Source organism: Diadema antillarum, unplaced genomic scaffold (genome assembly GCF_040938485.1).
Source record: "Diadema antillarum isolate AM-2024a unplaced genomic scaffold, OU_Dant_1.0 seq00000059_RagTag, whole genome shotgun sequence".
NCBI classification, from domain to species: domain Eukaryota; kingdom Metazoa; phylum Echinodermata; class Echinoidea; order Diadematoida; family Diadematidae; genus Diadema; species Diadema antillarum.
Genome location: NW_027271164.1, coordinates 2,461,351 through 2,486,601, shown reverse-complemented (window position 1 = coordinate 2,486,601; position 25,251 = coordinate 2,461,351). Strand labels below are relative to the sequence as shown.

General features: G+C 37.0%; 1 protein-coding gene across 1 annotated transcript in view; it reads left to right on the top strand.

The window, feature by feature from the left end:
* LOC139725807 (uncharacterized) overlaps nucleotides 1-25,251 on the top strand; it is a 92,122-nt gene that overhangs the window by 52,195 nt on the left and 14,676 nt on the right. Inside the window, 34 exon segments of the mRNA XM_071636886.1 lie at nucleotides 249-293; nucleotides 739-792; nucleotides 1,897-2,004; nucleotides 3,043-3,096; nucleotides 4,263-4,361; nucleotides 4,905-4,958; nucleotides 5,380-5,424; nucleotides 6,168-6,221; nucleotides 6,968-7,066; nucleotides 7,818-7,862; nucleotides 8,471-8,524; nucleotides 8,864-8,908; nucleotides 9,281-9,334; nucleotides 10,557-10,610; nucleotides 12,241-12,294; nucleotides 12,682-12,735; nucleotides 13,157-13,210; nucleotides 13,908-13,952; nucleotides 14,434-14,487; nucleotides 14,826-14,870; nucleotides 15,519-15,572; nucleotides 16,254-16,307; nucleotides 17,263-17,370; nucleotides 18,407-18,505; nucleotides 19,427-19,525; nucleotides 20,432-20,485; nucleotides 21,178-21,285; nucleotides 21,965-22,018; nucleotides 22,729-22,782; nucleotides 23,066-23,119; nucleotides 23,561-23,668; nucleotides 24,032-24,085; nucleotides 24,645-24,698; nucleotides 25,049-25,102. Coding sequence (XP_071492987.1) covers nucleotides 249-293; nucleotides 739-792; nucleotides 1,897-2,004; nucleotides 3,043-3,096; nucleotides 4,263-4,361; nucleotides 4,905-4,958; nucleotides 5,380-5,424; nucleotides 6,168-6,221; nucleotides 6,968-7,066; nucleotides 7,818-7,862; nucleotides 8,471-8,524; nucleotides 8,864-8,908; nucleotides 9,281-9,334; nucleotides 10,557-10,610; nucleotides 12,241-12,294; nucleotides 12,682-12,735; nucleotides 13,157-13,210; nucleotides 13,908-13,952; nucleotides 14,434-14,487; nucleotides 14,826-14,870; nucleotides 15,519-15,572; nucleotides 16,254-16,307; nucleotides 17,263-17,370; nucleotides 18,407-18,505; nucleotides 19,427-19,525; nucleotides 20,432-20,485; nucleotides 21,178-21,285; nucleotides 21,965-22,018; nucleotides 22,729-22,782; nucleotides 23,066-23,119; nucleotides 23,561-23,668; nucleotides 24,032-24,085; nucleotides 24,645-24,698; nucleotides 25,049-25,102 — 2,178 coding nt within the window.

The window sequence follows — 25,251 nt, the reverse complement described above, 5'->3', positions numbered from 1 at the left end:
TGTGTGTACCGTGACTAAATGTATGCCTCAAGTAAATCAGTTTTTACCATTAAGAGGGTTAGCTCAATATGGATTATGGCCATGCAGTTAAACGTAGAAAATTTTGTCTATTGAATGAAAATTTTGTCTACTGAATTGTGATATGCTGACAAGTTTTGCTTTGTGATTTCATTCCGTGTCTTTGATATTCATGTATATATGGGTATGTTCTCAACCAGAGTTCTTTGCTTGCTATCAAACTTTCCCAGGGACGACCTGGATCACCTGGTTACTCTGGTAATCGTGGATCTAGGGTGAGTTTACTTGTTTCTTGAGGTAGTTTAAAGGGAGCATCTAATTGTACTCAAATGCCTTGATCGTGTAATTGGGAGTGTGTTGAATTGAGTGCCCTGATAATAAGTACATGTATACCTACAACAGAATTGCATTGTGTAGAAGTCTACACTAGATTATAAATCTGGTTTTGAGTGCTCTTCTAGTCAGTTGCAATAAAAGAAGTAAAACCATTCAAATTTTAAAGGTGATCATACAAAAATTGCTTCTCTTCCAAATTTCATGGCATAATTTCCATTTCTGTGATAAATTTTAATCAGTTAAGTGTTCTATGTATAACTCTAATATAAGTTTCTATTCATCTTGATCATGTAATGCCTTGTACTTCCTTTCTTTTTTGTTTGCTTTGGTAGTTTCTATTGTTTTCACTGTTTTGATGGTTTCTTGAATGGCTGTATTGTACAGGGACCAATGGGATTGAGAGGACCCCCAGGAGTTCCAGGATCCACAGGATCTATGGTAAGTCTATGAAAAAACAACTCACCACATTTTGTCATGTGCGTCTTCAGCAGCTCTCTGATTAAGAAAAATGATTGGCAGTATTTGAAATCTCATAGCTGGATCTTGAGTTGTGGTCATATATCTTAAAAGTTACTTCAGAGTGAACCATAGCACGGGGTATTAATTCACTCTGAAATAAAGGGAGCAAGAAACAAACAAATTCTTGATTGTTCATTATTTCAGGATGACAAGTATTCCATTTTGGCCTGGTGCCGAGTAAACTTTCCATGACATGTTTCATTGTGCTTTTTACTCTTATTAGTTTTGTATTGATTTGATTTGATTTTGCATTATTTCTGCACTACCTTTTCAAACAAGGATATAACAGAAAGCCATTTGAACAAAGTTCCTGAGAAATATTTGAACAGTGAATTACATGGACATTGGTTGATGGTTAACATAAATGATTAAAAATGTTTTTCTAAATTGTACAGAAGGATTTCAATCAGGTGTCTTGTTTTATTATATCAAGCTGAGAAATGGATCTGTTAATAAATACTACGTATTTCCCTTCCAAGCCACTCATGCACTGAAATCCTAAATGGCTATATTAAAAGAAATACACATACCAATGGAATTAGTGATATTATCATCTCATAAGTACCCTGTTCAATGGAAAGCATCGTATGCAATGTTATCAATCTTTGGTCATTGTCACACAAGAACACCTGAGTTCAAGTAGTTCTATGCTGAGAGTACAGGCATTTTATAGACAAAGTTACAGTCATAATATGCTTCTTTTTTTTTTTTTTTTAGAGCCATTTAAATTAAGATACATATCAGATATGTCAGAGTGCCTAGTTATTGGAGGGGGGGGGGGGGGGGGAAACAGCAACCATTCTGAATAGTGAGTACCAGAAAAACTGTACTCAATTTTCTGTGTTATTTCCAATAGATTGCACATATTTGTTCTGTTTGTTTGTTTGTTTTGTTTTTCTGGTAAAGTAATCACTGAGATGGTAGTGGCATGTCTATCTGGATGCAAAATTTGTCGTTGTGTCAGGTGGTATGTCTGTTCAGTGAGGAGTGTTCCTTGAAGTTATTTTTTATGTTCATGTAAAGGGCTCTTCTGGCATGCGAGGACCAAGAGGAGAAGATGGTGCAGATGGAAATGATGGTAGGAATGGAAGTCCAGGAGAAATGGGCATGGCTGGAGAAGCAGGAAGACCTGTGAGTAACTCAGTATTATGCTACTCTCTTAAAGGTAGGAAATCCCATTTGCACGCCTTAAATGAAGAGTTGTATAAATACAGTGGTATGTTGAAGAGAATATCATTTTAGAAACTCCCATAAAGTATTGAAAGTGGAAGGTAACATTTAGTACATTTTTTGGACCGTTAGATTTTGAATTGAATTGTTTTCGGGGCTCACCGTAAATTCCAGTACATTACTAGGCTACCTTTGCAGACCCATGTACTGCATGTGTGTCCATCATGTATATTTTGTGAAGAAAGTTCATCAACACTTACAACCATTTCTATATACATTCTTGCCACACACTCTATATGTTATTACATCAGCTCTTGTACTTTTAGATTTGTGTTTATAGATCACAAATACAGAAGAATGCAACAAAAAGGCTTAAGTGTGGCTGACACACAGAACTACTGAGTAGTTGAGATTTGTGCATTATTCAAATTTTAGATAACTGTTGACTTCCAATTTTCTAAGCAGTGGCCTAAGCAAGTCCCCTGAGATTTATATTTAATGTTTTGCTGCATTTTGGGAGGTCTGTAAAAGGTATCCCCTACCTTTAAGGAGTCCTCGATTCATACATTTATACATTTTGATAACTATCAAATTGTCACTGAAATCTGGTACTTTTAATACTGAACCTTGATAGTTTGATATAGATATCCAATCTTCTATGACAGTTGCACCTGCAGTAATAACATGGTCAATATTTCTGTTGAGGTATTTGAGAAGGAGCTAGAAGTGTCATTTGTAGATATCAATGTGTTGAGTAGATTTGATTGTTTGTTTTTGTGGGGTTTTTTTTTTATATTGGATATTACAATAGATAAGGTGTAATTGTTGTACAGTTTCATGAAAGAAAACTGGGGAATTACTTTAATTACTTTAATTCAATTGATCATTTGAAAAGTGCAATTGTTATTTATACACCTTCTCTCTGATATTTTTTCAAAACACATTGAAATATTTCCCAACATTACTTTTATTTACTTTTTTTTTCTTCTTCTCCCCAAGGGTCTGTCTGGTATGCCTGGAATGCATGGTGCTGTTGGACACAAAGGATGGACTGTGAGTGACACTTATTCTGATACATGCAGCTTGAATACATCATAGTTTGATGTTATGTTATTAATAAGAGTCACCCAGCTATTTCATAAAAGATGTTAGGTCATATCATGTTTGTGAGAAGAAAGACAGAATTTTATCTCAAGAAATAATTGAAATTATTTAAGACGAGGATTTTACAGTTTCTTCATGTAAACCTACCAATGAGATGAGATTGATTTTGCCTGCTGAGTTTCGATTCAATCCTGGTATGTTGTTACACATTTAAGTGAAATTATTTTTTATTCAAAAAAAAAATGTAAAAATTATTTTTTAGTTCTTGAAGGTAGAAGATGTCTGCACAGACACACTTGGAAGTTAACCAAGTCTCAGCCTTTTGTCAAGACCCTCTTGTGAGCCGAGCTCGACAGCGCGGGGGCCTTTTTGAGATCTGGGGCCTGTCTTATAAAGACTTGTGATAGAAATCAATCACAAGTTTTGTGTGTGCTGCAATGCAAGTTGCGATTGATTTGGGGACTTGTGACCGATTTGAAGGCTTTATAAGACGGGACCCGGCTTCACACATTATTATTCAGGACACATGAACGCTACTGAATATTCATATTAACGGGTTCTGGTCGACCAAGTGGATCTATGCGCTCCCCACATCCTCCATCTCTGTGTTGTCATGCCTATTCACATTCATCACTGACCACCTATGGAGGTCTGTGACAAGCATTCGCCATATGCAAATCGGGCTTGGACAGTCAGATATACTGATTGATCGACTTTTGCTCCCGAAATCGGGGAGCAAAAGTTGGTAAATCAAAGGGCTAACAGAAGGATGCGAAGCAGATCTCAAAAGGCCCTCGTGCTACCCCACTCAGCTGGGCTCTCTTCACCATACAGCGAGAGGACCTTGACAAAAGGCTAACCAAGTCTTAATCACTGGAACTCTAAATGGTTTGTTATATTTCTGTTGGATATATTCTAATGCTTGTAAAGTCCATTAGTAGGAACCATCATCATAATAAAAGTTCATCTAAAACAAAGATGATCAGTGCTTTTGCAAACAAGGTTTGGTAAAGTAAAAAGGGGTTTTTATCACTTCATGAGAGTGAAGGGCACTGCAAAGTTATGATGTTGTACATGGTGGATTTTTATCCCTTTCTTTTGTCCTCTCACTCTAGGGCCGACGTGGAATGAATGGTGCTGTAGGAGACAAGGGTCTACAGGGAGAGAGTGGAAATACTGGAGATGTGGGCATGATGGGTCCACAAGGAAACCCTGTAAGTGAACACTAGTTGGATGAATCTGAAGTCACTGTCTGTTGGTTCCATTGCAATGTAAAGAGTTAACTTGGTGGAATAATTTTAGGAAAAGTTTCAAACATCACATCTGATATGCCACTTGAAATGCAGTTATTGAATTCTGTTGTGCTATGTGATGACATATCGTATAATGAATGATGAATTGTTTAGTACAAACTATTGTCCCTGATAAAGATCTGATTACCCGACTGGTTGGGGGGGGGGGGGGGGGGGGGGGGAGGGGGGTGTGGATTAAAAAGAGAGATGACGCCTCTGATGTGTATATTGCTATTTTTGCGTATTAGTCTGTTAATAGAGATGAGTTCATGGAATATTTGCAGGTATTGTGCTGCCATCTTTAAGGATGACCTGTGAATGAGTGTTAGAGAGTAATCATTAATATTGTCTGTAGCTGTATGCCTCATATATTGACTGTGAGATTGGAGTTTGTTCTACTAGTCTTGTATCATACTGTAGAAAAGCATAGAATGCTTCTGATATTTCTTTTACTCTTCTCTACAGGGTGCACGTGGTCTTACTGGAGGTAGTGGACCAAGTGGAGCTAAAGGTCCAGCTGTAAGTTTGTTACTTTGATAGTTTGTAACTATCCTATAGATGTAAAAACATAACGGTCATGACTGTTGTGTTCCTCCTATCTTAAGGTCAATCATCCTTATTTCTTACTACATCAGTGTAGGTAGCTTTTCCTCCTTTTCGTAGTATCAATGCCATTAACTTTGTCTTTTTTGCAATTATATGTGGTAGTAGTGCCAGATCTGTATTTACTTTCTTTCATTGATATAGATAGTTCTTTCATCCAGTGCTTTTTAAACACTTTTTATTTGCAATAATAATGCTTTCCACAGTATCAATCACCTGTTCTTATGTGCTAAAGGGCATCAAACTATTCTCTCACTATTAAAGAGAGATGATGTTGAAGGATTTCAGTGATGGTCTCCATTAAGCCTCCCCTGTGTACTGTTTCTCTTTGGTGTAGGGTGAACGTGGATCCGCAGGAGCCACTGGTGAACAGGGACCTGGGGTAAGTATTGATTCATTGTAATTTCTTCTTTTTGCTATGGATGGCGGAGCTAGAAAGGTGGAAAGAAAAACAATTAAAATGGTTGTGATATTCAGTGAGTTACTCAGGCATAGACTATATGTGCCCGTGCATCACAAAGCCAACAAAAAGTGGCACACCCAGATTTTATGTGAGAACTCAAATTTGGTGAAACTTGTCAAGCTTGTCAATCTTGGTTTTTCGTATTTTCTGAAAGAGCAATTCTTCTACACTATTTTAAACTTTGTGGTAATTGGTTTATCCTCTATATGGAAAGCTGGTCCTTGAGTGTAAAATTAGGCAGTTTTCTGTTAAATTTACCCAGAACAAGATATTGCATGTCAGAGGAATCTATCAAATTTGAGGACATACTCACTGGCAAGTTCTCTCACTGAATAGCATAATCTCTCATGAAATTACAAGATGAAATGATTTGTACAATGGATTGATTGCTCAAAATTAGAAGACGTCAAGTAGTAATATCATGATTGATTGAATGTAATTAATGTTTGATTTGTATCCTTTGTGGTCTCATATTCCTTGAGAAAAAAATACTAAGTAAATAAGATTATTTAAAAAAAAAAAAACTTAGGTCACATGATTTAGTCATCTATGTAACAACTGTAATGATGCTGTACTTTTTCAATGTGGCTGGACAAACCTTCTGAAATATATTTGTGTCTCTACTAGCAAGTTTTGAATGGATTTATTCTCTTTATATTCAGGGCAATTCTGGACCCCTAGGAGCCCCAGGAGCCCCCGGACTGGCTGGTGCCAAGGTATGTATTCTCGGTTTCAAGATGTCACCTATCCCTTGCTGGTGATACCTAGCTGTATAATGACTAAATTCTTCCAGAGTGATGGTCCGTGAGATGAGATTAGTTAAATAGTGCAAAGGAATATTGGATTACTCCCATTTCTTTCAAGGCTCAAATAGTTCATGCTCCTGAGATGAAGGGATGTTTAATTCGTGCTTTGTGATAGTGCACTGTATGCAAACTGCATTGTGGATATAGGTGACATGAACTGAGAATTGATGTCTCAAATATCTAATGACCTTCAAATGTTCTGAGATTATGAAGAAGATTGTTATAATCTGCCTTATGTCATGTTTATAAATATTGTTATATTATGATAGCAGATGTGAAAGTAACCATTCTGGAAAATGAGCCTGCCATTGAATTTTTAGATAGTTTTCTCAGACAATGTACTCTGCTAACAACATGTAGTAATGTGGGAGCACTGTGGCATAGTGGATAAGACTCCCGACTCCCGATCAGAGGACCCGAGATCGATTCCTGCCCAGTGCTTACGTCCTTGGACAAGATGTTTTTACCCACCATGTCCCTCTGGACCCAGGTGTACACACTTTTAAATGGGTACCTGGTAATGCTGGGGTAATGCTAATAGCAGGGCCCTCTGGTAAAGCAGTGGCAACACTGAAGAGGCTACCCTGGGTAAATAAGACCTTATTATTATATATTATTATTATTATGAAGATTTTCCTGAATTCACTGTGTGACAGGGAGAGACTGGTATCTCTGGGGAACGTGGATCAACTGGAGCTGTGGGTCTTCTGGGTGAGACTGGTCCTCGGGGATCTCCTGGTGCTGCTGGTGTAGCTGTGAGTATATCTTGTGTTCACTCTATTGTACTTGTATGACACTCCAGCGTACACGTGACAGTTGAAAAGTATACCACTGACTGAATCAAACTGGCTGTTGTTCCATTCTGTTATTATCAATAGTTATTGATCATGCAAGATGGTTTGTTTTTATAGAATACCAAGTAACCCCAAACTACATCCCTTTTGAAATGAAATTGCTTTGGGGGAAAAAAAAAAAACCCAACAACAACTACAACCCAACAACTCTCCTAATGTAGGAGTAGTCCCATTCATATTTATCCGATGACAAATGTGAGAGTCTGTAAGAATTCACTGAAAAAAAAAGATTTAGAGGTGTTACCTAAATCTCTCAAAGCTGAATCACATCAGCTGTGGCGTCGACAGCAATGTTGTTGACTGGAGTAACTCCTCATTTTCCCTTACATCGGATTTCTTTGTCAGTGCCATAGTAGAAAGAATACAATAATCTAACCCGTATTTTCTTTTACTTGACACATGTGAGGATAGTACTGTGTATATTACCTAGCACTCCCTTGATGTGAAATCCCAAGGAATGAAGCAGGACCTTGTCTTGTTTCCTCCTCTAGCCCAATGTCCCCAAAGAGTATGACCTTATCAAGAAACAATAAGATGGCATACTATGGAATATGGCTTTAGATGTATGATATCATTTTTATGGAATTCCTCTTGTCCACTTATCCCGTGATATTCAATTTGTGTGATTTTGCATCTCTGAATCATGTTCTAGGGTGTTCCAGGAAACAGTGGTGACAGTGGCATTGCAGGAGAGATGGTAAGACACCTCACCTTTTAATCCTTTCAATACCAGTGAAGCCAAGTGTGCACCGGTTTTTACGCACAAACCTGTGGAAAGGAAATGAATGTGGCACGCAGGGAGTTTATCATGTCAAATGATGCACAATCATCTCTTTTCTATCACTACAGTCAGTTTCCAAGAATCTGTACCCAACTCACTGAAAAATATACCTGTTGCATTAAGCGTGGAGTATTTGTAGTGAGTTAGAATCAACTATGTGTGAAACACATTGATTGAATTAGTAAATGTAGAATTCTGCTAAAGACCACTAACTGTATGTATTCGTGTAGATCACTGATTGTTTTTCTCCAAATTCTTGCATATTCCTTTCCACTCTTATTGGAAGAGTATTCATTTTTTATGCAAGAAGTCTGTGTAGGAAGAGAAAACAATGCATCGCTGTTTTATACATTATTATTATATGTGACTTTGTAATGCCTCTGCCCCAAGGATGCTGGAAGCTTTGTTTCATACATGCTTCTGAGGTTGATACAATGTACTTAATGAGGAGGAAAAAAGCATCATGACTCACAAAGCAAAAGAATTGAGCAAACCAAAGTGTCATCTCATTTGAATGCTTGTAGGGACCAGCAGGAGAAGTTGGAGCCCCAGGACGGATTGGAGCACCAGGATCTCAGGTAAGGAGTGTTTATTCATTTTGGGATGAAAATTGTGATTACGTTTAATTTGATATACTCGGGCAGGTGTCTCTGGGAAATGCGTGATGTGGCAAAATCAGTCCGTCCTCAACGGGTTAAGGATAACAATATGGTGCCAAATGCTTACCTTTAATTCAGTGATAGGGCTATATGTTTGAAGGATTAAATTTTTGCCTGTTTTATCTGTATTCAGTGTAACATGCTCTTCACTGTAGCTGATGTGTATCATTCCATCTAATCTGTTGTCTATGACTGAGCTCTATCTCTTGTTTTTTTCGTTGTTGTTATTTTGTTTTGTTTTGTTTTTTGTTCTTATAGGGTGTGACAGGTCCTTCAGGTATTTCAGGAGATCGAGGAGATGTTGTAAGTACAAGTTCTTTTTTTATTTCTATATTCTGTTTGACATATTTTAAATCAGAATGAGTTAACCCAGGAAGAGTTTGGAGCATTCTCAATATCTCGGTACTTTTATTTCTATATTCTGTTTGACATATTTTAAATCAAAATAATTAACCCATTATTAAGAGTTCGTAACATTTTTCTCAATATCTTACTACTTGTGATCATGCCAGATGAATAATCTAAGGAGGAATAAATGCAAAGATGTGAAGGAACATAGAAAAAAAAAAAGCACATAGAGTGTGAGGAGGACAGCAATGACATCTGTATATCTTTATTCTGTTGAAATGATTCATTCTATTAATTGATCCTAACCTTGATTATTTTCACTCACAGGGTATCGCTGGTTACCAAGGAATGACAGGAAGCCGTGGTGCTCCAGGAGCTAGGGTAGGATTCTAAGCACTAAACATTTATCGTATGGTGTCAGAGAAAGACCTGTGGCTATCACCCAAACTGGTAATATTGATTACTAGACATTTTACTTCATCTCCTTTGCAAACATTTTTTTTTCATTTGTTGTTGTTTTTTTCAGTTAGTTTTGCAACTGGTAGTGTACTGTGAATTGGCACATGTTTGAGAACATATGAGAGGTTGCTGTTTGTGTCATTTGATATATCTCTCTACTGTTCATGTAGTCAGTTTTGCAGTGTTCTTATTTTTTCAAATTCAGTGAGTGAATTGATTTTTAAGAAATTGACGACTCACAAAAATATTGAATTCTGTCATGCAAATAGCCTGTTCATCTTTTGCAGAGTTGCAAAGCACTACCCTGTCTCAGGGTGGTCCACGAGGGGTTTTAGCATGTCGCTGCAACATGCTAAAATTCTTGTGCAACATCCTAAAAAGCCAGCAACATGCTATGCAACATCCTCAAGAATTTGCAACAAGCTCAAAGTAAAACTATTCAAAAATGTGCAAAACATGTGCATAACATAAGAAACATCAAACTACGTACCAGGTACTTTAGATATTTGTGTGCAAAACATGAGAGAGAACATTGAACGTAAGCAGCACAAAGAGAGATAAGCAGCAAAATATTGCGTGCTATGTACTCATTGTGTGTGCTGCACGCATATTCAATTTCTGCAATATTCTCAGATTCTGAGCTTGCAACATGCTAAAATTTCAAGTTGTGGACCACCCTGCTGTCTACTGAGAAGAGATAAACTTATGTCTCATTTTGTCACTATGGTTTCCAACCACTCATAGACCTGTTTACATGCTCTTTACTGTTAATCAGGAAGATGTATTTTATTCTCTTGATGCCATGAGAAGAAGAAGTTTTTATAGATAACATATCAATTGTCTAAAATTCATCATTGTATTTGCAGTTATCCTTTGATTCTACTGCATGGAACTTCCTTGTGGATGCTTCTTTGAACATTCTTTATGGTTCTTGGTTGAGAAAAACTTTTTATTCTGACGTCATGGAAACAGCTGAAGAGTTCTTGATTATTTAAATTAGAACTTGCCAGGGTCACTGTTGAATTTGTTGTGGCACACAGTATATTATGTATTGAAATATATTGTGATAGGTGGTTGTAAAACCTATCGCTTTAGGTCTAGTGTGAACCTAACATTGGGATGATGTGATTTCATCCTTTCTCAGGGTCTTCGTGGACCTGGTGGAGAGCAAGGACCTGTAGGAAATGGAGGAGAGCAGGTAGGTTCAGCTCTTTGGTTCATTATTACTTTGGTGTAAATTAAAGTCCATCTGAGTCCTTTCTGTTTTCAAATAAGATCAAGAAATAGAAAAATGAAACGAGAACTTCCCTTTTTTAAAATAACATTATTTGTAAAGAAGGTGAAGGAAGAGAGCTTGATGTATGAGAGTACTAAAAAGAGACCCAGCATGAGAGCCATTGTAAAATTATATTTGAAATAGAGAGAGAAGAGGGAGAAGGGGGCATGTAGTCACTTCTTCTGTCTTCCTGTTAGTTTATTATTATTTCTTATTTCTTATTTAAGAAGTCTTGGAAAAAAACCTACACTGTAATCAATTGTTGCAATTTATTTCATGAGTTTATTTCTTATTTCTTATTTAAAGGACAAGTCCACCTTCATAAACATAAGGATTGAGAGAATGTAGCAATATTAGCAGAACACATCATTGAAAGTTTGAGGAAAATCGGACAATCCGTTCAAAAGTTACGAATTTTTGAAGTTTTTGTGCAGTAACCGCTGGATGAGAAGACTACTGCAGTGTATGAATAACTTAGATGTCATATGCGTACAACAATATAAGGAAAATATAAAGAGATTTTCACAAAATTTCATCTTTTGGAAAAAGTACACATTCCCTTGACTCGTTACCGACATATGTTATGGGTAATATTATTCCCCCTGCCCTTAGAAAGAGGCAAGTCAAGTGTTCTTTTGTTATGCGAAAAAAGTGAAAATATGTTAAATTTTCTTTACATTTTCTTTATACTGTTGTACGCATATGACTCATAAGCTATAGTAGTCTCCTCATACAGCGGTTCCAACACAAAAATTTGAAAAATTCATAACTTTTGCATCGATTGTCCAATTTTCCTCAAACTTTCACTGATGTGTTCTACTAATATTGCTGCATTCTCTCAATCCTTATGTTTATGAAGGTGAACTTGTCCTTTAAGAAGTCTTGGAAAAAAACCCACACTGTAATCAATTGTTGCAATTTATTTCATGAGTTTCTGCAAAAAATCACATTGAGATATACACTCGTCTCTTTTGAGGCTTCAGAAAGAAACATGATTTTTGCTGAATCAATTGCTCTCTTGTGACTCCCCGTGATAGTCTTTCATTTGACCCTTTGAAACTAATACCAACTATGGCAAAGTGCTAGTCTGAATGAGCTCAGGCTGCTTCAGTTAGTAGCAATGCAGCTAAGTGACTGTAGTAGTCATAAATAATTATATTTTAGAATCCAATCTGGCCCTTCTGTAAATCCTCTGGTGTATCTAGGTTAATTCTTCTGGCCCTCTTTGAAGTCAAGGTGAAGGTGCCTTGCCTTCAGATGTATCAAGATGATGTCTCCTAGTTCCTACAATTTTCAAGGTGAAGATGTTGCTAGGCCCATTGGTGTGTCATAGTAAAGGCATTCCTTGGCTATCAGGGGTCACATGATAAGAGTATTCTTGACTCAATGTGAATCACAGGAAGGGTTTTATTTTAGCATATCTGTTTCTTTTATTACTTTGAAGTGTTCATGAACTCTCTTTTTTCTTCATTGGTAAGGAATTATCATTTCATATCATAGACAAAACTAAGATGTTTCAAGGCCACGATCCTGGTTTTCTTAATGTTTACAGGGAGAAACTGGATCCATGGGACCTGCTGGACCCCGTGGAGCACTCGGAGCAACAGTAAGCTTGCCTAGCTTTTCATATATCTTTGTCTTTATCGTAGTAGATTAAAGAATGTATAATCTGTACAATGGGTAATTCTCCACCAGTTCAAAACCAGGGTATTACTCTTTTAACACTTACTCAGAGTTATTGTAGTATTTATTTTTTTTTGTCTTGCTGCATTTTATCCACCAGTATTAGGAGTCCACATGGTCAGTCATTACACTGATGACTTGAGAAAAGTCAAATCAGAACTAAGTTTTTGCCTCTTCCGAAAAGTATGGATAATTTTAAGATACCCAGCTGAGATGACTTCTTCACTCTGCAAGAGAAGGGAACTCTATTTATCATGAGTATGCTGAGCAGTAATGCTAGTAATGGATGTATCCTGATGTTAATTTCTAGGGACCCCAAGGAGGTCCAGGTCTTCTTGGCGCTCCAGGACTCCAAGGATTCATGGTAAGTTTACAATTTTTTTTTTAATCACTCAAACCTATTTAATCTCATCACTAAGTGAATGGCCACAAGAACACAAAAATGATGTACAGTCTCAGATATTTAAGTCACAACCACTCTGCCTGTTCTTCATTTCTTGAAAGTCTACTGTGCAATTTGGAAATCCTGTGTTCATATTACATTGAGCCTCACTAAGATAATTGATTATAATTTCATACTTGGTACACACATGAATGAGGCCAAATTAAAAAGAAAGAAGGCAAATGTGTTCTGCATACACCTATTACCCTCCTCCAACAAGTACACACATTGTGTTTGTATTCTAAGTTTGAGTGAAGCTGACCTTGCATCATGAATACATGAATGCTGATTTAAGCTGGTTATATTTGATTGATAAGGCATTCACTTTTCTTGCTGAAAACAGGGTGAACCAGGAGAAGCTGGACCTCAGGGCCCCGCTGGTGAGACAGGATCTAGGGTAAGTTTAGTCATTCAAAGTTGGCAAGGTCCAACTTATGAAACTTTTCGTCATTGTTATATCATTGTACAGTTTATTTATTTGCCACCTTCTTTTTTAGTGAACAAACATACTGAATGGAAATGTTTGAGATGAAATGTCATATATAGTCTGTTCATAAAATGGAGACTACAGGACCATATCATGGAAACTTGCACCTTACTTAAAGGCATAATTCACCATTTGCAGATGAAACAAAACCCAGCATTAGTACTTCAAAATAGTTCTTACATGTAAGTAAGGGCTAGAAACAACTACTGTAAAAATTTGAATCCGTATAATCGATGTTAAGTGTTGTTAAATACACAAAATGTGAACAATAGTTATAATAAAAATGTTTCCAGATTAAACCGTCTACAGTTCTGGTTTATTGAGAAAAACACAGATATCTCCTCATATTTTAGGCTTTATTGCAAAATTATTATATGGTAGGATGTGTTGTGATACAACAGACCTACACATAGGCATCAAATGTGATATCTTGAAAATTTTTAAATCAGTACTCCCAAAAGGTAAACTGGACCTTTATAAAGTAATTGATTTGAATGTTCAGCTCACGTACCTCATTGTACTGAGTGATAGTTCAACAAGATAGCAAATTGGTTCTTGTCTGAAAGCAATGATGAAACCACTTGTGTCTAATCATTTCTTTGCGCAGGGCGTAAATGGAGAGCCAGGTTCCCCAGGCCGCACTGGACCAAATGTAAGTAAATGTTTGGATGTCTTTTTTTATTTATTCTTTGTTATCAAAACTTGTTCTTGTGTGGTATCCCCCTCCTTTGAGCTTGTTCTTGTGCAGAAGAGATGCATAAACATTAAAGAAGGAAGACAGAATTGCAAACTAGAAAGCCCTTCAGAATAATTATATGCACACAATGAACTTGAATCTCTTTTTTAAACATAAAATTTCCTATTCTTGCATACTGTTCTTGGTCACATCTTGTTCTGGGCAAAGGTATATAGAGCTTAACCAGATCCATATGGGAACATGATGACCTGCGCATTAAGTCTATGGGCATTTCAGAATTCAGTATAGAATGGGTAAAGAATAGTAACTATTCATTCCTTTTCGTTGTCAATCAGTCTGCTCAAAGAAAATATATACCCAACCATTCATTCTCTCGTGCACCAAAAGAAATTGCATGATGCTAAACTCTGTAATTTTTTTTTCTTTGTTGAACCAGGGAGCTGCAGGTGAAGATGGTCTCGCAGGGAATGATGGCAAGACAGGACCAACTGTAAGTTATTCATTTTGACTGTTTTGTGCAGTTGAGATACCATGTTTTTTAGCTTCCCTAGAAATCTGTGCTGATGAATCCCTGGAATTTTATTTTGAATGTAGAATAGATTGATTTCACATGCATGTCATGGCCCTTGTTGAGGTTAATTGTCCAAGTGTGTATAGAGAAGTCAGTTTAAAAGAGCAAACAGATTCATTTCAAAGTCTAAGTGGAAGATTAATTATTACAGTATTGAAAAAGAATGGAAAAAAATTGTTGAATGTCTGTTAAGTGTAGAAATTGCAGAGATTAGAAGCTGAAGTGGTCTGTATGGTTTTCTTCTCTCTTCTCAATAGGGCAGCCCTGGCAACGATGGACCCCCAGGCCCCCCAGGGGAGATGGTAAGTGGTCACTAAATGTTCCCTAAAGAGATGGAGAGGTGAACGTAGTCATTTTGATTTTTGGGAGAGTTGTTAGTCACACCGATTCTACTTATATGCTTGTTGCAAACTTATTTTTCTGGGCCATAAAGGAGATTTTTATTGTGATGCTCTTTAAAGGACACCAGTTTTCACAATTAAAGTCTCTGCTACAGACTGCTTTGGAGTCTGTTCCAAAGGCTACTAAAAGCCCCTGCTCTGCAGCCATGCCAATTCATTCTGCATCATTTCCACTTGTGGTTCTAGCTCTTGGCTGTTTCAAGATTACTCTTCTATCCGTCTTGAGTGGAATAACAAAGGCTGTTCACTGCAATGGCATGTGATGTCTGTAGAGCAAATCTTCAGTCTTTGTTACTTACTAATGACATAAAGATCAAATTCCAAACAGTTGAATTTCAGTTGATTATGCTCTTGCATGTTAAACTTCACCAAACTTCAGTTGTGATACATACATGTATTATGAAGTGTCTAGACCCTGCAGAACCCACCCCATGGCTGTATAAAAAGGTCGCATCTCATCTGTATTGTGCTGCTTGATAGAGAGAAAGACAGAAAGCAATCTGTCAGTGAGTCATAGTCTTAACTCTAAACATCTCACTTCACTTACAGGGAGCAATTGGAATGCCAGGAGAGGCTGGATCACCCGGTCCCCAAGGAGAAGCTGTAAGCACCAAACCCAAATATAAGTTACACTAATTTATGGTCAACTTAACAAGCTCCTGGTTGTATTACAGAACTATTACCTGGAATATTGCAAACACACTCATAACCTGCATACATGTAGTTGTTCAGATATGTTTTGCTCAGCAAGTCTCAAAATGTTTAACAAACATTGAATTAAGACATTGAACATTTGCTTGTGCAGCCCCCAGAAATGAGGAAATTCCCAATCAAAGCATTATTCAAATCAAGACTAATAACACATCTTTTTATTCAAAATTGTTAACAATATGTGAAGCTCATCAGGAGCTCTTGCAGTATAAAATATATGTACATAGTTTGTGCCCTTTGCAAATTGATTAATAATAGTAATGGTAATTATAATGATGATGATAATAATAATGATCTTAAAAGTAATTGGAATTCTTCTTCTTTTTCTTTTTCTTCTCATTCTTCTTCTTATTATTATGATGATGATGATTATTATCATCATCATCATCATCATCATCATCTTTTCAAAAAGTACAATCAATCATTTAAAAAAAGATGTCTAATGATTGCAGAAAACCCTTAACTCTATCTCCCGGGCGACCCGAGTTTCTTTGCAAGTCAATAAAAGACTATTTGTAATTTGGTGTATGTGCAGGGAGTGGTTCCTCATCCTTTCCTTGATGTTTCTCATAGGGTTTCAATGGTAACCGTGGAGAGACTGGAGCACCAGGTGTACGAGGAGATGCTGTGAGTTGGACCAATCCTTTTCTCATAGTCATAATTATTAGTCAAGTCTTTGGAATTATGAATGAATAGCATAGGATGTGAATATTAATAATTAGAGATGATTCGATATCAATTTGTTAATGAGCATTTTTAAAGAATTTACTGTTTAGAAGGCTCTTCCTGGTTTTGTATACGCATACAAGTACCTTCATTTAGAGTGTTCATTCAAGATGAATGTGTTATATCCAAAGTACGCCTGTATAATATATAGATCAGATTAATTTAATTATGCAAACAGGCATTAAATGTTTTATGCCGGTCCCCTGAAAGGTGCAAAAGGTGATATGTTACAGCCTTCCATTTGTCTGTCCTTCCATCTTTCTCACCTTGTTCTTCTTGCAAGTTAAATGAAAGAGTTTCTTTAAATTTTTTGTTGTACAACTTACAAACTATACATTTGTATGTGGTGTAGATGTTATGATTAGATGAAGCAAAAAAAAAAAAAAATACTGAGAAGAATAACTGAATCAACATCAAAGGTCAATAGAAGTGTGGAATTATGGTAATGAATACGATCAATTTCCTGAAATGACAGAGATGAAATGTCTTAAGAAGGTTACGTTGAAAGAGTCACCTTTATATTTACCATTGTCATATTCTTCACCTTTTTTTCTTATGGTGCAGGTGAAGAATCAAGTTCTGGCCATTGTCAGAGGTTAAGATCTGTGAAATTTATCGAAATGAGAATGTGGTTCTCAGTCATGTGGACCTATTTTAGATGTAGTGGTAGTGTATGGAGCAGAGACATTACAGTCAACTGCTCAAAGAAATCAAATTACCATTTCTTATCCCCTTGTAATTTAGATACTTTGAGATATCTTAGTGATGCATAGATGAGAGAGGACAAGTTTGTGTTTGACATTGTGTGTCCATTCAGAGTAGAATGATTGCAGTGATTTGACCCTTGTCTTATCAGGGTGCTAATGGTGAGCCTGGATCTGCTGGTCCCCCAGGAGTGACTGGTCGCCAAGGAATGCGTGGAGAAGGTGGTAGTCAGGGACCGGTTGGTGTGCCAGGTGGTCAGGTGAGAACTTTGCCCTTCTCTCACTGAAAAGATGGTTTGTTTTGAGCCATCCAGCTCATACTTTCTCTATGTACATGTGCATGTATGGTCTCTATTAACCCTATTCTAACTGGGCTATTTGAGACCAAGTTTTTGGTCAATTTGACCCCCCTTCAGATCTCGGCCGCCAATTGCGCGATTGCCGCAAAATTTTGCCTGAACAGAAAGCCGGATGTCAACTACAAGATTACATGGTCATAGAAAAGAAAAAAATTTGATTTTCTTTTAGTAAATTAATTATGCAAATTTATGCATGAAATCATGTTTTCACCTATACTGTAACTCCATTAAGAAGACTGAATGATTGCTAAATTTTTGTGTAAGAGTTCCTCAAGACACATTGAACAATTTTCTTGTAAAAAAATAGCACAACCAAAATTAGTTTCTTTTGTTTTTATTGTTTTGTTAATTTCTGATGTATTTCATTGTTTTTTTGACCTTTTTGTTTTCTATTGTTTTTTGGCCAAAATTTGTTGCAGGCACTTTTTCAAGCTTATCTACATTAAAATTGATTAATTTCAATGGTTAATAGTTGAAATAATCTAATGTTTATCAATTTAACCAAAAAACACAATTTGCATTGGATTTGCACACGATATCATGAATTTGAGCCATTTTCGGGTTGACATGCATACGCAAAACATTATGTAACTTCAGAATGGTGTACCCGGACATCGCAAATTTGGTCTCAAAATATGCGGGAGACTTCAAAGAAAAAAGTCATGAAACGACGCGGCAAAATCTTTGCGCGTTGCGGAATCGCGGCGCGAAATGTCGAGAGGGGGGTCAAATTGACCCCCCCCCCAGTTAGAATAGGGTTAATCACAGTACTGAATAGACATTATTTGTGGTAGGGATGTTGTAATTTTTTTGTACATGTATATTATTCTTCTATTGAAAATAAAAAGTGATATGAGACAAACCCTGTCATCACCTAATGGAGCATCCATGTCAGTATGCAGCGTGTGACAAAGCTTCTCCAATGTTTGTATCATAGGGACCTGGTGGCATGCAGGGTGTTGCTGGACCCCGTGGAAACCGTGGTGAGCGTGGAAGCACTGGACCTATAGGAGTCGCTGGAAATATGGGAGAAGTTGTGAGTTGGCAGAATTTCCTTTTTAACTTTGTAACCAGTCTAGACTTCTTTCTGTAGCTCTGTCATACTCTGAGTTCTACACGATCTGTTCCTCTTTAGCATGCATTCCGCATATTGGTATTTCAAAATGTGTCTTTGCTGATATTATATTTATGTATTGATTTTTAGTTGCCTTTTAGCCAGAAGCTCTTCCTTTGACCAAAGTGTCCATATTTGACATTAAATCATCTTTAGTTGGGCTATTTCTCATTGTCTAACTCAAGCAAGTGATCTACTGCTCTATGGCATTTGCCAAAAGAGAAGAAAATGATAATTATAGGGCTTACACAAACGCTTGTTGGATTGAGACAAAATGAAAGAAAAACTTTTTGTTTGTCAAGACTGTAGAATCTACAGTGTACATGAAGAGACTGTGAAGTAATCATGAGAAAGATCTACCTGTGTAGCCTGGCAACCCAAGCTTTCAGATGATGTCATGCATGCCATAAAGCGGAATTCTGTACCAGATTTAACTTAGTCTGAAGAGAAAGAAAAAGTTTTACAAACACAACAGTTACAATGAGATTAGATGAAAACCATGACAGTGTCAATACATGTTCCATGACATTGACAGCTTTTCTTAACAACCAAGAAATAGACAGAAAGGTGGTTTTTTTTTTTTTAAGATTTAATCGCCTAATCAAAAAAAGAAAAATAGAAAGCACTTGGCAGAATGATTCCCAGTGGGTAGGGAGGTGTGGTGTGAAATTGAGGTTCTAAAAGATTAATTCCATTCCAGTTATAAGAACATTGGCATATAATAGATCTAACTTTGATACAGAAGGCACCCACACGCCATTTTGAATGACTGGCTTGCTTTAGTGTGTCTTTTCCTGATTCAATGTTAACTTCTATTCTGGAAACCTGTCTTCCTGTTGCTAGGGAGAACAAGGTATGCGTGGAGCTGCTGGTATCCAGGGACCTGCTGGTCTTGCTGGTGAGCGTGGTCTTGATGGACGCTCTGGCCGCAATGGAGAAGTGGTAAGCACCTTTATTCAAGGCTCCTCTCAATGGTAACGCGATATGTACCCTGGATGTCACTTGGTAAATTGATCTGTCAAGAAATGACTTTGCATTGTATAGATAAGGGAAATGTTAAAAACTGTATTCCTGAAATAAGGATATGAACATATGAAACTGCAATTCCATCCCTCTCACTTGTCTTTCGAAAGAATATTAATTCTTGACCTAATTGTGCTTAAGAAATTGGCAAACCTGCTTTTGTGCTCTGTAAGAAGTGGAGATATTTGAAACATACTGTCTGATAAAGAGGAGAATGTATTTCACTGTAATCACTTTTGTTATAGTAAGATATTTATGTGGAACTGAAGCATTATTGTTTATCAGGTTTGTCTAGCTATTGTTAGATTCAAGAGTTCAATTCTAATAACTGATTTGAACACAAAAAAAGGGAAATTGTCATGATGCAATGTGTGGAATGGTTGCATGATACTAAAGACAGAACATATAATGTACTTGCAGTACACCTCTTTATCACATTTCTGAGCATCTGGTTTCTGAGACAGAATGCCCATAATTGTACTACTGTCAGATGGTCACTTATCAAAACAAATCCCCCAATGTTTGACAATTATGATATCTTTGTGTTGCCAAGCTACTGGTGCTATGAATTGCATTTGGAAAATCAACCAATTCTCATATCTGTCTTGCTGCAACAATTCACTTTTAGTCTGTGGAGCATATTATGCTGAGGAAATGGGAGTTAGTCATTACACTGTTAATACAGCATACTTGAGGTGTGTTTATGTCATGGACATGTTTCAATTTTAGGTTAATCTATTATTGCTGATTACATCCTACATGTTGATGAAAGTAAGACTTGTAACACAACAAAACTTGGAAGTGTGTATGATTGTTTCCATGCAGGGACCAACTGGTGCTGGTGGTAACATGGGACTTCTAGGTCCTCGCGGACTCCCCGTAAGTCTCTTTTGACAAGGAAACTTATATTCCTCGTACCTAACAGAGCTGCCAAGTCTACCCGATCAACACATGTGATACTTAATGTTGGCAGCCCCTCCATACAGAGATAGTTCATGCCTTACTAGTAAACCTTTATAGGAGTTCACATAGGATATGTGATGCAAATGAACAAGGTGGATGATATGCTTGATATTAATCTCTTTTATTATCCGTGTCACATGCACACAGATGAAGAGCTTATTGATAAGCTTGAAGTCAAGTTGATTATGCATATTTCTATTACTGTTTTTCCTTCAATGTTTTTGTTATCTGTATCACATTCAGATTTGAAAGAATCAAGCTGATTTAGTTGTTTGCAAAAAACTTTGAGAGACAATACAGTTATGAAATCAATCAAATCCACTGATGTAAACAAGTGTTGACATTTTCTCAAACTTTTCAGATATTCTCTCCATATTCTTACCAATTACAAAAGATATATCTGTCAGTCTGATCAGTATTGAATGTAAAATGGTATTGCTAAACAAAGAAACAAGCAAACGAACCTAAAATTCTTTCACATCTGATTTGTTAGAATCGCAATTGTTGCAATGTGTGTTGTTATGTTTAGTGTCATAGGGTATGTGCTGAATAAAAATGAATGATTATGTTGTGTGTAATCTCAAGACACTTTGCTAATTGGCACCCAGGGTCCTCCTGGTCTACGTGGTGGAGTTGGACCTAATGGTGAGATGGGAGAACAAGGAGATCGTGGAGCAGGTGGACCTTCTGGCGGACCTGGAAGGACTGGTGAACGGGTACGTTCCTCTATACCTTTCTCATGCCTTCATTACATTATGTAATATAAATATCTTCATAGGAGTTCCATTGTATCAAAGCAGTAACTCTTGTCAGCAGAACATAATCAGTCATTTCATAGTCAGTATGCCAAGATCACTTTTAAATTTTGGAAAACATTTTTTCACACATGAATGCTGAAGTTACTTCCATGTTTTTTATATAAAGTAGCAAACAATATAAAATACTGATTTGTGGTATTCAGTAGCAAACAATTTTTCTTTTTCAGGAGAGCAACAGGATGATAAAGACATTTTTTACTTCAAAGGAACTACACTGTAGGTAGTATTCTGTCTATGTTTCTCTGATGAATGCTGCAGATCATCAACCTGAGATATGAAGAACATATTCATACAATATGCTTTTATATCTTGCTGTTTTCCATGTTTCTGCAAGGAGCAGAAATACACGTATCACGATAGATGTAGCTAAAAAAATGTATTTATTTAAAGAAACATGAAATGATAAATGCCTGGCAAAAAAATTCACAGATGATGATTTCCAGTTTCAGCAAGAGGTAGAAACTTTCTTGAAAGTTTAAAATTGATAAAGGAACAACTAGAATCGTAGAGCAGTTGCCCTATGTTTGGTGAATGGAGTAATAAATGATTGTTTACCTCTTACTCTTGTGTGCTACAGGGAGGAGGAGGACCAATGGGACCCTCTGGTATAACTGGTGTGCAAGGAGACAGTGTAAGTCACACCATTTCTCATCACACATAGTCACTGTATGAAGTTGCTTGTACAATTTTGAGATGAGATCGCACACCCGTAGTTACTTGCAAAGAGAAAGTAGATGGAGTATTGCGTCTGTTGTGAATACTATACTTATTGAAAAAAGCCACACTGTGTGCCTTCTCACTATAGAGCTTTTGTCCCTGAGATGAGGAAAAACAACAACTTAGGATGGGAATAAAAGCTGAGGTGCCTGCGTGTGCATCACACCATGAAACAACACATGTGAACATGTGCATTGGATATAGGACAATGCTTACTTCCACTAGCCCCTTCAAAATTTCCTCTCACTTCGATGTGCCTGATTGTGAGTGAAGTGAGCAAATACAGAGCACATTCGTGTGAGCTCCCTCCCTTGGCCTCATTTCTTACTGAGAGCTTTTCTTTGCATGCAATATTTATTGAGAGGACCTTGACAACGGCATATCTTGTTCAGGCTGACTTGACCTTTTGTTAACCTGTGTAAGACTAGTTCTTAGTATACGCCGGCAGATGTCTATGCATGTTTATAGCAACATTAATCCTGGTTGGATGGAGAGAGAGAGGGTAAATTATCTTTTTTATATCAAATCAGTCTTTCAATAGCATGAAGTGTTTGCTGACCCCTCTCTGTCTCTCTCTTTTCTTGTGTGTTTGTGTGTGTGTGTGTGTGTGTGTGTATGCAACAGGGACAACCAGGAGACCCAGGACCAAATGGACCCAATGGACCAAAGGGATCTCGTGTAAGATATACCACATTTACAGTATCTTTCGTTTTCTCCTCCATCTCATAAAGTGCTTTTGGATAACAATGGAGTATTGTGGTTCTGGTTTTAAAACGAAAATTCTCATCATTCATATTTCTATTGTTATGTACCTGACATGATATTTTCTTTTTTTCAGCATTGCTTCATTTTGTCAAGTGTAATGTCTCTACATATTCCATTTCCAATCTATGTCACATTCACAATTGATGCTGGTTTGCGTCTGACTGCTCTCTCTCTCTTGTTGCTCTTTTCCCTGTAGGGATCTCCTGGAGAGAAGGGAGCTATGGGCACACGTGGTATCCCTGGCAGCCCCGTAAGCTAGTCTTCTCTTTTCTTCTCTCAGTAAATGGAAGATAATAGCACTGAGATTATATTTAATACAAAGTTTGTCTGCTTTACAGACAGAACTCAGAAAAAGCAGTCAAAGATGAACAAAAATGGCATTTGATATTGATGTAGTATAAAAATTTTTTATGTAATGGTTTAATGAAAGCTAACACATTTTTTTTTTCTAAGACTTGTCTCTCACCTCGAATAATGTTAGAATCATAACTGTTTTCTCTGTCTATTTTGTGTAATTATAGACTTGCCTTTGTGTGCAGACCTCTAAAACTGAACAGAATAACAAGTCACAAGAAATATACAGTAGAAACACTACGCCACAGCTTGCTTTCCTATAACTATTTTCCTTTGTTTGGAAAATTTGATAATTGTTTATCTGATCTTTTTCCTTATAACCCTTCTTCCCCCACAGGGCCCTGGTGGAGCTCCTGGTGAACGTGGACCATCTGGACTAGCAGGACCCAAAGGAGAAGTAGGTGCCCCTGGAGGTCAGGGTGGCCGTGGAAGGACTGGACTTCAGGTGGGCCATTAGACTTTGTAATGGTGTTTTCTACCAGCAGTTACACATGAGAGTGATGGATGCACTGATATTGATGATAATCTTGAAACTGAAACTCGTCAGCAATACGAAATGAGTGCATACACATAGTTGGTAACAAACTGTGTTCTGGTGTAATAAATTGCATTCTGATCTTGGTATAATAGCTCTTCTTTGCATTTGTGGAAAGGTAATTAGATCTTTATTTATACTTTTTCTTTCAAGTGAAAGTATATCTGGACAAGGACTAGGAATGTGGTAAATGACATGGTTAGGGCTGAGGTTGGGATTAAGAGTCCACCTGATCACATTCTTGTCTTTTCTATATTTCTCTCATTCTAACAGGGCCTACCTGGGCCTCGTGGACCGCGTGGAGATTCTGGTAACCAAGGACCTGTGGTAAGTTGATATCTTTCATCAGTTATTTGAAATCCTGTCCGGTCTTGTGTCCATATATGTAGTATTGCTGTCATACTATTATTGCTATAGAAATTTTCCTCAGCGGAAAAATAACCCATTCCGGGGATGTTATATTATTACCATTTATTGATTTGACAAACATCACCTTAATGAAATTTCCTTGATCTACTTCAATGCTTTACTTACCTATCCATAAAATAATTGCCATTCTAATGCTGATTAGAATTGTCCCCGGTAGCTAAAAAAAATATTTGTATTTTATCATAATTTTTTTAATGAATAGTGGTCCATATATCAGGACTATACTCATTCCAGAAAGAATTATTAGGGCACACTGCAAACTTCTAACGTCCAAGCTTTGCAACAGAGCATCATAGTTAGAGAGTTCAAACTATACAGACATATTGATTAGTAGATATCCCGAACATCCAAATCTGAAGATTTTTATTCTAGTTAGCAACCCTTTTGTATTGTCAAAACTGATGTGATTCATGCAAGACTTGCAAACTTACTGCTGATTTGCTGATCTCTTGATCAGGGACCAATGGGAGCCCCTGGTATGAATGGACCCCCAGGACCTGTTGGAGAAGCTGTAAGTGTGTTGTTTTTTTCTTTACGACAATTGTAGTTAAAGAGTTTCAGCATGTGTGCTTTAATGAGTTTAAACGACAGATAGGCTGATATGAAGATTTTACTCAAAAAAGTGCTTCGGCATATGATAATGTTTGTTTGTATGTGTGTGTGAGCCAAGTGTTATTACGTACCTCCTTAAGATACTTGTGTTCTTGTCGTATTCATCAAAATGTATTGTTTTCACAAAAATTTGTGGTGAAGAACTTGTCGGAGATATTCGGATAGTTTGTAGCTGTTAAGATCATCATTTTCACCATAATGAAAACTGTCGTACTGAAAAGTTATTTTCATGTTGGTTTGGCACCCCAGGGCCCTGGAGGAAATACTGGACCTACTGGCAATATTGGTGAAGCTGGTCGCCCTGTAAGTACCCACTGTATATAAATTGTTCAATCATCCCTTTGGATATTTGCAATCCACCCTGTAGAACCAATATAAAAAACCTTTTTTACTGACCAGGACTCCGAAAGGTCAATAGATTGCCAAACTTATTAAGTATGTCAGTCAGATGT